The 14,464-nt window shown below is 54.5% G+C and overlaps 1 protein-coding gene across 1 annotated transcript; it reads right to left on the bottom strand.

Annotated features, from left to right (window-relative positions):
• Positions 1-9,534: 9,534 nt before the first annotated feature.
• On the bottom strand, positions 9,535-12,740 carry LCN8 (lipocalin 8). Its single transcript, XM_070519932.1, has 6 exons — positions 12,663-12,740; positions 11,487-11,617; positions 10,974-11,044; positions 10,586-10,690; positions 10,406-10,495; positions 9,535-10,311 (listed from the first exon to the last, which is right to left on the bottom strand). The coding sequence occupies exons 1-6, from the start codon at positions 12,738-12,740 to the stop codon at positions 10,259-10,261; spliced, it is 528 nt and encodes a 175-aa protein (XP_070376033.1). The 3' UTR covers positions 9,535-10,258.
• Positions 12,741-14,464: the final 1,724 nt, after the last annotated feature.

The following is a 14,464-nucleotide window of genomic DNA, read 5'->3' as shown; positions in this document are numbered from 1 at the left end:
AAATACAGAAAGTCCCCCCTAATTTTTTTTTAAAAGCTCCTAGCCCACTCACCCTTCTGCTCTGCTGTCCTTGGCCTCCTGTCCCCATGCACAGCCAGCACCTCAGCCCAGGATGTCCTGTTCCTTCCACCCCTCCTCTCCGCCCATCCAGACCTGCCCACCCTCTGGCCAGCTCGGCCCTGCCACCTCCCGCCTCTGCTCTCCATGGCCCTGGCTGGGCCCCATGGGGCCTTCACATCCCTGAAGGCTCTGTGGGAGCTCTCTGTGTGGGCCTGGGCTTCCTGCCCCTGGGTCATCGGAGCCCCTGCCTGGGAGCAGAAGGCGGAGGGCTGAACAGGATCTGTCTGAGCCCCCACATCCCAAGGGGAAGTGGCTAGAGGGTCCTTCACTGGGGGTGGGGGGAGTGGAATCTGCAAATTACGCTTCCCAGACCTCTTTGCTGGTTGGCTTCTCGGGGTTACGTTGAGACAAGAACAGGCAAGATTTGGAAGGTGGAGGAAAGATTTGTCCTGCCAGGGGTTTCCAAGGAGAGACCTCTGACAAGCCGCCACTCTGGCCCCTGCTTGGGAGTTGATCCTCTAGGTGAAGGTGCACAGACTTGCAGCTAAGCGCTCCGCCTCCTTGGGGCCCAGAACGTCCCAGGCCTTGAACTTGGATCAGCATGGTCCCCGACTGCCAGCCTCCCAGATGCCTGACGGAAGAAAATGAAAATAGGAAGACAATAGCATCATCTTGATCTTCAAATTAATCCTGTTCATTATTATTATTTGTCTTCTGGTGAGGCAGTTTGGCCCTGAGCTAACATCTGTGCCGACCTTCGTCTCTTTTGCATGTGGGATGCCTCCACAGCACGGCTGATGAGTGGAGCAGGTCTGCTCCCTGGATCCAAACCAGAGAACGCCGGGGCCACCAGAGTGCAGCACGCAGAACTTGAACTGCTCGGCCACGGGGCCGGACCCGCTGTTCATTGTTTTTTTAAGTAGTCTCCTGACAAAACACTTGAGGAGACTAAGACAACACGAGTGAGAAGCAGCACAAAAAACAGACAATAGAAGCAGACCCATGAATGCTTCCTGTGTTGGAAAAATCAGGCAGACGGTCTGAGTCTGTCTGGGTTGGTACAATAAAAAGAAAAACACAGACTGGGTGGTTTCTGAACAGCAGACATTTATTTCTCATAGTTCCAGAGGCTGGAATTTGAGTTCAGGGTGCCAGCATGTTGAGTGAGGGCTCTCTTCTGGGTTGCAGACTTCTAGAGTCGTCCTCACATGGTGGAAGGGGTGAGGGAGCTATGTATGGTCTCTTTTATAAGGGCACTAATCCCATTCATAAGGGCCCCACCCTCGTGACCTCATCACCTCTCCAAATGCGCACTTCCCAATTCCAGCACACAGGGACTAGGCAGTCAACATGAATTTGGGGGTGGGGGACACAAACACTCAGAGCATAGCACAGACTATAAAAACAGCTATGATTGCTCAGCTTAACAAGCTGAGAGGCACATTTGAAACTGTATTGCATTTTCATAATTTTCATAATGTAGCTGGAAATTATAGAAAAGTGGTGTAAGGGCCGTCTGTGTCACCCAAGATAATGGTGGAGATTGAAACTGACCCTCTGCACTTTCCTCCAAAACCAGGCAGCTCTAAGAGAGGAAGAACACAACCACAGAAATCCTGGAAAATAGTAGAAACCTCACATTATCTGTAAGCAAAAAATAAACACAAACGTCCCCCCGAGATCTCTCTGGAGCTTCTGTCTCAAGACTTCCTGGAGAAGTAGGGAGGCATGCAACACCTGGAGAGAAGGCGGAAGATGGGACGAGAAGACCAAAGACCGAGCTAAAATAAGCCAGAGGAGAAGAAAGTTGGCTCTGACCGCAGAACTCCGAAAAACGGTCCTGACAGAATGGAGAGCTGCCGGCGGGACGGGACCAGAGGAGAGTGAGGGGCTCAGGCAGGTGCTTCAGGGAGACCTCGCGTCTGGGAGAGAAGAGTGGGCCATGTGGTTAAGTTTGCACGCTCTGCTTTGGTGGCACAGGGTTTCGCTGGTTCAGATCCTGGGCGCAGACATGGCACCACTCATCAGGCCACGCTGAGGCGGCGTCCCACACGCCACAACTAGAAGGACCCACAACTAAAATATGCAACTATGTACTGGGGGGATTTGGGAGAAAAAGCAGAAAAAAACAAAAGAAGAAGAAGATTGGCAACAGTTGTTAGCTCAGGTGACAGTCTTTAAAAAAAAAAAAAGATGTTCTTGTAATATCCTACACAGCTTGTTTTCGTATATTTCATTCAGTTTGGAGGGTTGTGTTACAGTTTTCTTGTTTTTCTCACCTCTCATGGGGGATTTCCGTTAGATGAAATGTTTTTATTCTTCTTTTGTTAAGTATAAAGGCTGGCTTAGTGCATTCATTGGCAGTTCGAGTGGCTTGTGAGACTCCTAATCCATATGCATCCACGAATGTGAGTGCAGAAAAGCTTCTTTAAGGATGGCATTTTGGGGTAGCTGTGTGTGTGTGTACGTGTGTTTGTGTGTGTGTGTGAAGTGTGGTTCTTTGGTCTTGAAGGCTCTTACACTTTCCCCCTGTATTCTTTTGACTCCCACTCCCCAGTCTAGAAAAGAGAAATTGTAGATGCTTCTTTAATATGATAAAATATGTATACACCTTAATCCTAAAACCATCCTCTTATTTAACAAGGAAACACTAGAAGAATGTTTACCAAAATTGGGAACAATGTAAGGATGTGCACCGTCTCCTCTACTGTTCATCACTGCACTGCAGGCAGGAGCCAGTGAAATTACACAAGAAAAACCAATCAGAGGCATGAAAAAAGCTGAAGTGAAGCAATCTCCACATCTGATGATACAAAGTGTACACAGAGATTCAGTGGTAAAATAACTCAAATAACAGAAGAATTTATTAAGATAGCAGTATATAAAATTAACGTACAGGAACCAATAGCCTCCGTGTGCACAACCAATAATCAGAAAATAGAATACTAAAGAAAATCTCATTTAAATATTAACCCGTATGCAATGTGCAAAACCTATTTCAGGAAAAGTTTTAAATGTTCTTGAAAGACAGGAAAGTGGGCTTGAACAGACAGAAAGGTGTGCCGTGTTCTTAGCTAGGGTGACCCAACATCCTCAGAGGTCTGTTCCCTAAGGTAATACTATGAATTTAACACAATACACCAGTATTTCAAATACGAGTAGGGTCGCCCATGGTGGCCAGGTTTCAGTGGAGCTTCCAGACCAGACAGACCAGGAAGAAAAACCTGGCCACCCACTTCCGAAAAAATTGTCGGTGAAACCACCCTGTGAAGAGCTGTGGAGCGTTGTGTGATGTGGGCGGGAAGGGGAGAGCACAGTGCAAACAGACCGGCGGGGAGCCGCTCTGCTGTCCACGTGGTCGCTGGGAGCTGGAATCAACTCAATGGCACTAACAACGCAAAACACAATCGAAACAAGAATATCAACAAATTTTTCATAGGAAAAATTAAACATGCAAGAATATCTAGAAAAAAGTTGAAAACGAAGAGCCGTGAAGGATTCGGGGGGTGGTGTGTGAGTGTTTAATGGGGACAGAGTTTCAGTTTGGGACGAGGAAAGAGTCCCGGAGACGGATGGAGGTGACGGTGGCACGACAGTGTGATCATACCTAATGCCACTGAGCTGGACACTTAAAAATGGATAAAATGGTCAATCTGATGTCTGTTTTACCACAATAAAAAAAATTTTAATATAAATAATTAAGTAGAAAATAAATAGAAGTCTGAGGAGGGGCTAGACTTATGACGCATGAAAACATACTTTAAAGCTGTAACAATTACAACAGAATGGCCTGCACATGACCAGACGGGGTGGCGGAGGAGAACGACGGTCCAGAACAGACCCAACTGCACGTGGGAATTTAAGATACGACAAAGGGCGGTGGTTTGCGGCTAAACATACAACGGCCAGTGCTTAGAGGGGGCAGGGCCCTAGCTGGCAGCGTTTGCCAACTTCTGTGGTGTAAATCGTCCCATCACAGCCTATCGCACGACACCTCTGCGATGTCACAGAACACAGAGTTGGGAAGAAATACGTACAATAAGCTCCCATGAGCCAGAATGAACTGGGTCCACTGCAGAGGAGGCATCTTAAGTCCCGGGGAAAAGTAGATTTTTTTTAAATAAATGGTGCCGGGCAACTGGATAGCCATTTGGAAAAAAGATTAAAATGAAGCATTTTCACCCCATACACAAGAGTAAACATCAAATGGGTCAGAGATCTAAATGCTAAATATGAAAATGGAGCCACGCAAGTAACAAGGCATGGGTGACTTTCCCTGAGACGCAGGGGCGAAAGGCTTTCCAGCTGCGTCAGAGTTCAGTCCTGGAGGCAGAACCTCGAGGAGGCCTGGATATTTTCAGATAAGGGATTCGAGACAGGTTTGACCTTATGCAATTGTGGGAGCTCCCGATGCAGGCCCCATAAGGCTGTCGCCTTTCCCCTCTGTGCTGGAGCCCATGAGGAAGATCTGAAATCCGTGTCAGTTCTCACAGCCTCCAACTGTGTCCCCTCCAGAGGCCTGGCCCTAGAGCCAGACACACACACCTGGTCCAGGAGTCAGGAAGGCGGAAGGAGGGCCCAGGGGAAAGTGGAGCCGCTGCTCTGAGCTCAGGACCGAGTGTGCGAGCTACAAAGTGGCGGGTGCTCCCTGTGCTTCCAGATCTCCCAGGAGAGTCCCTCTGGGGCCACCCCAAAGGAAACCCGCTTGGAAGGGAGTTCTTGGAAATGTCGTTCAGCCCAGCCAAATCGGGCCGTTACAAATCGATAGGCCACACTAACTGTGGATCGAAATCCACATGCAACAAAAGAAAGGATTTATAAATCATTTGACAATATTTTAAAACTTTTTCATGGGGGGAAGAAAACAAAAGTAAAGTCAAAAGACAAATGACAAATTTGGAGAAATTATTTCCAACATATATCACATAGAAGGGCTAATATCCATGCTCTATAAGGAACTCTTAAAAACTAAAAAAGAAAGAGCCAAAGCCCATCAGGAAAATGGACAAATGTTGTGACCAGACAGTTCACAAAAGATCATGTAAAAATGACCCCTAGTCATATGAAAAGATGTTCGTTAGGGACTGAATTGTGTCCGCCCAAAATTTATATGCTAAAGTCCTGACCCCCAGGACCTCGGAATGTGACCCTATTTGGAGACAGGGTCTTTATAAAGGTGATTAAGTTAAAATGAGGTCGTTAGGGTGCACTCTGATCCAATGGGACTGGTGACCTTATGAGAAGAGGAGATGAGGACACAGACACACGCAGAGGAAAGATGTGAGGACACAGAAAGAAGACGGCGTCTACAAGCCCAGGGGAGAGGCCTCAGGGGGAAACAGCCCTGTGACACCTGGATCTCAGGCTTCCAGCCTCCAGGAGGTGAGAGAAGACACTTCTGTTGTTTAAGTCTGTGGTACTTTGTAATGGGAGCCCTCGTGAACTAATACAATGTTCATTTCACTCACAATTAGAGAAATGCAAATTAAAACAACACTGGGATGCCACTTATCACCTATCATACTGCCAAAAATGAGAGATCTTGGCCACAGCACATGCTCTGTGGCCAGGCCGTGGGGAGATGAGCACGCTCATGCATTGCTGGTCACACTGCAAACTGGTACGATCCTTACTGAGGGAAATGTGGCAATTTCTAACAAAATGACATGTCCATTTATCTTTTGATCTAGAAATCCCACTTCTAGGAATTTATCCTAAAGAAGTACCTGCAATAACGCAAAATCGCACTGGCATGGTTATCCACGGAAGCATCGTTCATAACGGGAGACTATTGGAAACCACCTAAATGCTCACACCCGGAAGATTATTGGAGTGGAAGATGGAGTGCCCACAACAGGGTCGTGTGCAGCTGTAAAAAATGACGAGGAGGACCTCCAAGAAGTGATGTGGATGATAGGCAGGCTGCATTGTAAAGAGAAAAAAAGTGAAGTGCCAAAGTGCCTGTGACGGATGCGAGCTTTCAGGTAAGACAGCAAGGGAGACAGAAAACACGCGGGTGCCTGCTTCTTCTGCAGGAAGGAACACAGGAGGGAGGAACCGGAGTCGACCTGGCTTGGCCACCTGCACACAGTGAGCCGTGAAGGGGGAAGAGGTGGGAGGAAGTTGGACTCCTCGGAGGATCCCTGTGGGGTGTGGTTTTGACTTTGGGATCAAGGTAATGTATCACACCCAAAAATAAGTCCTTGAAATGGAAAACAACTGTGTTATAAACAAATGACCTAAAAGGGGAGAAATCGACCCCAAGCAATTTTGGACGGATGATTTTTCTATATATTCTCAGGTTAAAGACAAAAGGAACGGTGAACATCCTGGGTTCTGGTTAGCGGGCTTGTTTTCCACGTGGTTTTGGTGTGCAGCGCTGAAACGACTTTGCCCTCGCTCCAGGAAGGATCAGACGAGTGAACACGCGAGGATAATGGGTCCTCCGTGTGGAAAGGGAGCTTTAAACTGGGAGCGTGGGAGGGGCAGCTCTGTTGCGGAGACAGTTAAACTGCGATTACACCCTGTGAGCGCAAAGCTGACAGCGCTCCTGGCGCTCGGATCTTGGTTCTCAACCCCGTTCTCTGCAAAAAGGAACTGGGGTTTCTTGGAGAAATTATTTTAAGGCTGAATCACAGAAAACATGAGAGGAACTTGGAATGTTTCTTGTGCCAGAAAGTAAAAACATGTCCAAGGAATCAGACAAATGTGTCAAAAAGACTCAGCAGCCATCTTGAAGGAGCTTCCACCGGACAAATGCGGTGGATTTGAGCATTGAGATAAGCAGCCGTAACAGATTCTAACTCATGGGAGGAAACAGGAATTCCCGAGTCCACACTGAGACAGATGAATAAGTAAATGGAGGGAACGGGAAACCTCCTAGGAGGATGCTCACCAGCCAGCGTCCTGAGCGCTCCCCGTTCCCCGCGCGTTCTCTGTTTCCTGCACACCTGAGTGGCATCAGCTGTAACTTCCCTCGGCCTGAAGAACATGTTAGCGTTTATTTACTGTCCTGCACGTGCAAGGGACCAACTCTCTCCACTCTGGTTTACCTATAAACATCTTCACTCCTAGAACTCTGAGGGTTTTTTAGAGATGCACCTCCATCACTCGTCATGAGAAGTCACCACCGAAATGTCCCCATTGACACGAGTCTTTTCTCTATGACTCTGTGAAAATTTTCTCCAAACCCTCGGTTTGCGGTACATGGACCTGATGTCCCCAGGAGTGGTTTGGGGATTTTTCTCCTTATCTTGCTTGGGTTTCCCTGAACTTCTAGAGTCTCTACGATGATGTTTGGTGACGTTTGGGCCACCATTTCTTCAACTATTTTTTCTGCATGGTTCTCGGTCTCCCCTCTTTCCAGGATGAGTTTGCACACCGACCCAGCCCTGTGGGCCTCTGAGGCACTGACGTCATTCCCTGCTCTGTTCCTGGACCAGATCATTTCTGTTGGTTGGTCCAGCTCTAATCTGCTATCATGTCCGTCCAGTGGAGCTGCTGTTTCACTGCCGGTACTTTTCAGTTCTGGAATTTCCATTTGGTTTTCTTTTCTAGTTTCCATTTCTCTGCTGAATTTCCCTATCTGATGTTCCTACCTGTTCCCTCATTCTTTGTTCATTAGCTAATTATTCAATTCTGTCATGTTTGATGAAAACTTAGCACCCGTTTCCCTTTGTCCTGTTAACATATGTATCACGGCTCCTTCAGACCTTTGTCCCCTAAGACGACTCTGCATCTTCAGGATCACTTTTATTAACTCCTTTTTTTAAACCACAGGTCATATTTTTCTGTCTCTTTGCAGGTATAGTAACCAGTGTGTTTCTGACACTGTAGAAGCCCCACATCCTGATGTCACCTCCGAATGCTGTTGACTTTTGTTGAATTGTGTCCCCCTGAATTCCCTTGTTGAAGCCCCAACCCCCCATGTGTATTTGGAGGTACGGCCTTCGAGGAGGTAACAAGGTTAAGTGAGGTCACAAGGGTGGGACCCTAACCCAGTAGGACTGGTGCCTTTATCAGAAGAGGGAGAGACACAGAGATCCCCATGTGCACAGAGAAGAAGCCACGTGAGCGCACAGCAGGAAGCCGCCTGTCTGCAAGCCAAGAAGAGGGTCCTCACGGAACCAGCTCTGTCAGCACCCTGATCTCGGACTTCCGACCTCCAAAGCAGGAGAAAGTAAAGCCTGTGGCTTCAGCACCGTGCAGCTCTGCCGCGCAGCTGTGCAGACCGAGACAGCTTTCCGTCAGGAAGCCAAGTTGCGGGCAGCTCACTCTGCACGAGCTGCAAGCTTTGGCCACACAAATCTGCGGAAAATCCCACTTGTCTCCCAAGCCCCTCTAATTTGTCAGAATTCAGCTTCCGAACGTCTCTCCTGTGGGTCTTTCGGGACTTTTCAAGGTTTGTTAAAGCCAGCCGCAGGCAGACCCCACCCTCAGGGGCAGTCCTCACTCCCAGCAGGCCTTTCTGGCGGCTGCTGGATGCCCAAGGGTCAACGGGGTCTCTCCACTCTGGCTGGGCTGTCCCCCACAGCCCCCCAGCATTGTTTGACCTCAACCACAAGGCAGCCGCTCTCCGTAGACCTCAGGCCGTCCTGCCCTGCAGATGGGGGCGGTGGGCGGGGCACTGTGCTCAGAACCTCGAGGCTGAAACCCGCCCCACGCCCTCTGCCCTGACCCAGACCAGCCTTCCCGCCCGCAGTCCCAACCCCAGCTGAGGAAAGAAAATGGGGCGATCAGACAGTCTAGTGCAGGTCGTGTGGTGAGAGAGTGCATGATGAGGACCCAGACACTGAGTAAGGCTGGGCTGACTGTGCAGGGCGGGAGGAGGGAGCCAGCACGGGGCCGGAAGGGCAGCCATGACCCGAGGGCCTTGGACACAATGCCCATGGGATCTCAGTTTGGGGCCATAGGGAGTCATAGGAGAATGTAGGCAGGAGTGGGGTGTGGTCACCTCTCTGAGAGATCGAAACCAGGAGCTTTGCTCAAGGGGACCTGGCCTGGCCACTGGCTCTTGGGGAGCAGGACAGAGACTGTAGCTGTGAGGATGACCCTGGGGCCGGCCACAGGGGGCAGCCTGGCCTGCGGGCTCTGAGCAGGGCAGGGCTGGGTGAGACACTCGGGGCAGGAGGGAGGGAGATGACAGGGGGCTGTTGTCCTGCGTCTGAGCCACATGGTCCCCAGACCCCACAGGGAAGGGATCAGGGAACAGAGAGGGTGTCAGCCTGGCCTGCAGTGACCTCCCGACTCAGCCCTCCTCGGGCAGAGGTCCAGCCAGGAGTGGGATCTGACACGGTCCACATTTGCCAGCGATGGTCACAGTAAACGCAGACCAACAGAGTCGGTTTTGCTGTCATTTTTAGGGCAGTCACAGAAAACAGCCCTCCCACCCCTACCTGTCACTTCTCGGCCCCGCCTGCCGGGAAAGACACGCAAGGCTACGAGTTTGGCAGTGGGGTTTATTGGGCCGCCCGAGAGAGCACAGGGATGCCCCGGATGATGGAGGGACCCCTCCGGCTGTGGACTGGGGAGGGGTCTGTGGGGCAGTATCCGGGACGTGGATTCAGCGCTGACGTTCCTCGTCTCACTTTGTTGACCCCACCACCCCCACCTGTCACCCCTGGCCTCCCAGGAAAGACGCTCGGGCAGCAGGTCCAGCAGTGGGTTTACTGGAGCGGGTGCAGGTGGCCCCGGGCAGGGCAGATGGGACAGGCGGGTGCGGGGTCTCCAGCATCTGGGCCTGGGGCAGGGGCTCCTCTAGATCAGCTCCTGCAACAAGGAAGGCAGGGCTCAGGGCGCCGGCCACCTCCGAAGCGCCTGCAGGGCAGCGTTAGGCCACAGTGGGGAATGGGGTCCTAGCTGTGTGACTTTGAGCAAAGCACATGGCTGCCTGGGCCTCAGTCTCTCTACTTGCAAAGCAGGGTAAGAGTCCCAACCTCTCGGGACTGTGTTGTGACCCAGTGGGTCATACAGGTGACAGGTTAACAGGATGGGACGTGGGGAACCCGAGACAGTGCCCACAGGGCCTGTGCCCTACCTGAGGGGGACATGAGCCAGCCCCACACGCCCTCCTGGATGGAAAGGTGGGACCAGGGCCCAGCCTCCAGGGTCCCCACCCCACAGCCTGGTGTCACCAGCCTGGAGGCCCAGGGTCCAAAGTGAGCTGGGCTCCGTCAGACCAGGGGCTCAGCCGGGGGGCTCAGTGCAGACCGGGGCGAAGGCTCACCTCCTTCAGGAGTTTGGCACACCTCCCTGAGGGACAGGGGCAGCGTGAGTTGCCGCAGGCGGGCGCCTGGAGCCCACCCGCCACCCCGCCCAGCGCCCACCCCGAAGGCCTGCAGCTCACCATGCCGGGCCACCAGGTAAAGCCCTATGTCCGCTGTCATCTCCCGGAACCTCCAGAAGCCTGGTTCATACTCATCCTCGAGGCTCCGAGCTGGGGGGTCGGGGGGTGGTCAGGGGCTGGGCCGGGTGGTCCCCCGAGGGCCACGGCAAGACACAGTCCCACCACCCAGGACGAGCTTACTGAAGTACTTGAGCACATGGAAGTCCTTGTCCCGCCAGACGAGGGACACCCTCAGGATCGCGTACTGCTCGTAGTCCGTGTCTACCACGTGGATCTCCCTGTGGCCTGGGCATCGAGCAGGTGGGCAACGACCATGTGCAGACCGGCACCCCGCAGGGTTGGTGGACCTCGGAGGTGGGGTCTGCAGGGTCTGCCTCCATCCTCTCCCTGCCCAGGGCCTGGCCCCTCCACTAATGCCGAGGCGGGGGGCAGAGCGGCCCTTGAAGGCTGCCCTAGCCTGTTGGTGAGAAGATGGGGGAGTCTGGGGCATGCAGGGGAGCGCAGGGAAGAGCAGGGCCAGATGTGCAGGGTGGGGGCGTAACTGCAGCAACGGGGCAACGGTTCTTACCAGGAAAAATGAATTTCCCTGAAACATCGATTTCTAAGCCCACTATTTTTTCTGTCTCACAATTTCCTGAGCTGAAAGGCAGCAAAGCAGTCATTAGGAGAATGCCAGGCACAGTCCCACGGGTGAGGGGTGGGAAGTGTGTCTTCAGGAAGGGCTCCAGCAGTGTGTCCATCCCCAGGAGAGCCCGAGGCAGGCCACAAGGGCAGGGGTGCAGGGCGGGGGCTGTGCCAGTCTCTCCCCCCATGGGCCCTGTGACCTCCAGAGAGCCACCTGCCCCTAAGCCCATTTTCCTTACTTATAAATTGATGAGCTTCGTCAAAACTATGCTTATATTTGGGAGAAGACCTGCATCCGGCAGCTCTAGGGCCTGGGGGTCAAGGTCCTGGGAGGGCTGGGTCACCACAGTGACAGCACCGTCCAGATCCCACAGCTGCGGTCGATACAGGTGCCCCCAGCACCTCGCCACACGTGCCTGTTCCCATGCGAGGTCTCGGGACTCCCTAGGGCCCTTACTTGTTATATGCAGCCTTCACGGTCAGCTCTTCCCCGTTCAAGTTCAGGAACAAGGCCTCCAGCTTCTTCGGGGTCTTCAGTGCCAGGTTCTGGTCGGAAGCCACACCGACTTCCCGCCAGAATCCTGCAATCTAGAGAGAGGAGCCAGAGCCAAGCCCGTTTCGGGCAGCCAGATGGAGACCCTGTCCCTGGGCTCCAGGAGGTAGACCCCCAGGACCCCCAGGGCAGGGAGCTGGCATGTTCTGAAAGGTCAGCGGACGGCGGCATGGTTTGATAGCAAAGCAGCAAAGCACTGTCCTTCTGAGGGATCCCTTCAGGGCATCGAACAGTGATGCCTGACAGGATGAGCCCCAGCCCATCCAGGGGTGTCTGCAGCCACAGCACAGCCGGTCTCTCGGAGGACTGGTATCTGCTGCTCCCTGTCCTTGGGGACAAGACTCCAGGGAGCAGTGGTGGTTGGAATCCAAGAGAGCGGGGCTGGAGAGCACCAGGCGAATGTGGAAGGTGGGGGCATCAGCGGCCAGCAGCCCTGTCCCCCCTGGCAGCGGCGCAGCCCTGCTGGACCACGCCAGGGCAGCGGGCTCCTGCCTTCAGAAATCCACCCACAGCCCAGGACTTCCATCTGAAACTTTTGGAGACCCATCATTTTTGCAAGAGAAAAGAATCCATGTCCCCAGTGTCTGTCATCTCTGAGTCCACTGATGTGCTCTTGGCCCAGCAGCCAACAGAGACCCTGCGAAGACGCAACTCAGACAAAGCAGCATCTGGATGGGAACCGAAGGCCCAGCCTGACTCTCCACCGAGAAGGGCTCTCTGGTGCCCACAGTGTGCGGAGGGACCCGCCCACCCGGCCACAGGAGGCGGCCACACCAGGCCACGGACCCTGGGAGACCCCGGAGGACAAGCAGGCCTAGATGAGGACACGGGCCTGCCGACAGGGGACCCTCGGGGAGGGCTCTGCTCCTGCGCATCCCTGGGTGCTCGCCCTCACACTCACTCTCCAGGAGAGGAGAGACCAGGCGAGGCCGAGCCCTGTGGGGGCCGACCTGAGGGGTCCTGGGGCCCCCAAGGTGGCTGCTCCGGCATCGGCTGGGGTTGGAGGGCTGGGGGACTGGAGCAGCTGGACACTCAGGCCCCTCCCTGCCCAGCCTCCCCAAGCCAAGGAGGAAGAGCCACCTTCTGCAGGTCCAGGATCTGCCCGGCCGTCTGCACCATGACGACGCCCAGCACAGCGCTCAGCAGCCCGGCCTCCATTGTGGGTCTGAGCTCTCTGCTCCGCGGCTCCCGGGCTTATATCGGGAAGGAGAGCCAGGTGTTGTGCAATCACCTGAGAATGTCGTCACGCAAACTTGGCCGCCCGACCACTCAGAGGAGCTCGGTTGTGCAGAAGGGCCGTCCAGGCCCCAAGAGACCCACAGCCACAGGAGTGGGGTTGGCCTGGACTCGAGCAGCTGGTGCCGCCAACTTCCTGGCCTGGGGATAAAGGTGGACACTGCAGCGGGGCCCATCTGGGGGCCTGAGAGCAGGAGGAGGCCCCCATGGCCACCAGGGCAGCACAGGACCACATCGCCACTCCCGTAGGGGCTGACGGGGTGGGTATGCCAAGCCCAGGCCCCCACTGGCTCAGAGCATCCTGCATACACCCCGTGGACACCTCCTCATGGGCACACAGTGGTTTTCGGGCTCTTTCTGATCCATTTTGTAAGCAAACACTCTGAGGGCCCAGGACAGCCGGCTGGGCTGCACAGAGCCAGGTGGGCGTCCTACCTCCGGGTGGGGGAGATGGATGAGGGGCTTCCTCTCCCTGGGGAGGTCTCCATGGAGGAGGCGAAGCTTGGATGGGAGAGGATGTTCCCTGCAGAGGGACCAGTGGGCAAAGGCACTGAGGCCTGGTGAGAGGGGCCGCCTGGGAGACGGAGATGGGTGTCGAGCAGGCGTCAGGGAGCCCCAGCTGTCCTATCTTCTCCTGTGGCCTGTGTCCCCTCCCACCATGGTAACAACCAGCCCCACCCTGGCCAGGCCTCGTGCGGAGCATCCTACACTTGATGCATTCAGGCCCCATGGTGCCCAGCGGGTGGGACCCACAGCCCAGAAGGCCGGCCTCAGTGAGGCCCTGTCCCACTCAGCTCTGCAGTTGGGAGCTCACAGCCAGGGTTTAAACCCAGGTCCACCGCTTCCCCATCCTGCCCCGGACCCCCACCACCAACAACGCATTTTACCCCAGACCAGGGATACACAAGGAGCATGCCAAGGTAAAGACGGAGTCAGGCTTCCTGGGCACCAGTCCTGGACCCCTCCAGCCCTGTGACCCAGAGCGAGCTTCCCTGCCTCAGTTTCCCTATCTGTAATGATGACGAAGCAGAAGGATGAGCATCACGTGGCCAAGAGGGGTTTCAGGGTGCCCAGAGCAACTCCTGCCCAGATCAGCATCCCTGGTCCTTGGCAGGCAGGGGGCAGACTTCCTGCCTTCAGGCTGAGAAAGCCCACCCTGGCCTGGCTCCGGACAAGGTCAGCTAAAGGGGAGTCCTGCTCACCAGCAGCACCGGCCACCCTGGATCCTCGATGGGGCACTGCCCTCTGACAAATGCTGGAAGGTTGGGGTCAGGCAGATGGGCAGGGGGAGTCAGGCAGGTGTGGGGGCCAAGCTGGGACAGGGTGGCCTTGAGCTGGCTGGCACTCTTGGGACCAGGGGGCACCTTCCAAAGAGCAGGTGCAGCAGGGGACCCCGAGAAGGCTGAGGACTGGCTGAGCCCGGCCCCAGGCTGATGAAGCAGGGCCCCCCAGGGACAGGCTTGGAGAGGGAGAACAGGAAGCGTGGGGGACACTCACTGAGTCTGGCTGACCCAGGAGGACAAGGATAGATGCCCCTCAGGGCTGGGGGCTTCCGGCTCCGGCCCTGCGAGGGCTGCAGGGCACCCATGAGCAATGAAGCGGGACCTCCAGTGCCTTCCTGCGCCCCCACGCCTGGCCCTTTGAAG

This window comes from Equus asinus, chromosome 10 (assembly GCF_041296235.1).
Source record: "Equus asinus isolate D_3611 breed Donkey chromosome 10, EquAss-T2T_v2, whole genome shotgun sequence".
Taxonomy (NCBI): Eukaryota; Metazoa; Chordata; class Mammalia; order Perissodactyla; family Equidae; genus Equus; species Equus asinus.
This window is presented reverse-complemented; position numbering and strand designations above follow the sequence as displayed.

What these genes read in the sequence shown, in the direction of transcription:
- LCN8 (XM_070519932.1), bottom strand. Translation starts at nt 12,740, where the DNA reads ATGGAGGCCGGGCTGCTGAGCGCTGTGCTGGGCGTCGTCATGGTGCAG. An exon ending in GTGAAGGCTGCATATAACAA is followed by an intron (nt 11,045 to 11,486) that starts GTAAGGGCCCTA and finishes GCTGCCTTTCAG; the next exon opens with CTCAGGAAATTGTGAGACAG. An exon ending in CCATGTGCTCAAGTACTTCA is followed by an intron (nt 10,496 to 10,585) that starts GTAAGCTCGTCC and finishes CCGACCCCCCAG; the next exon opens with CTCGGAGCCTCGAGGATGAG.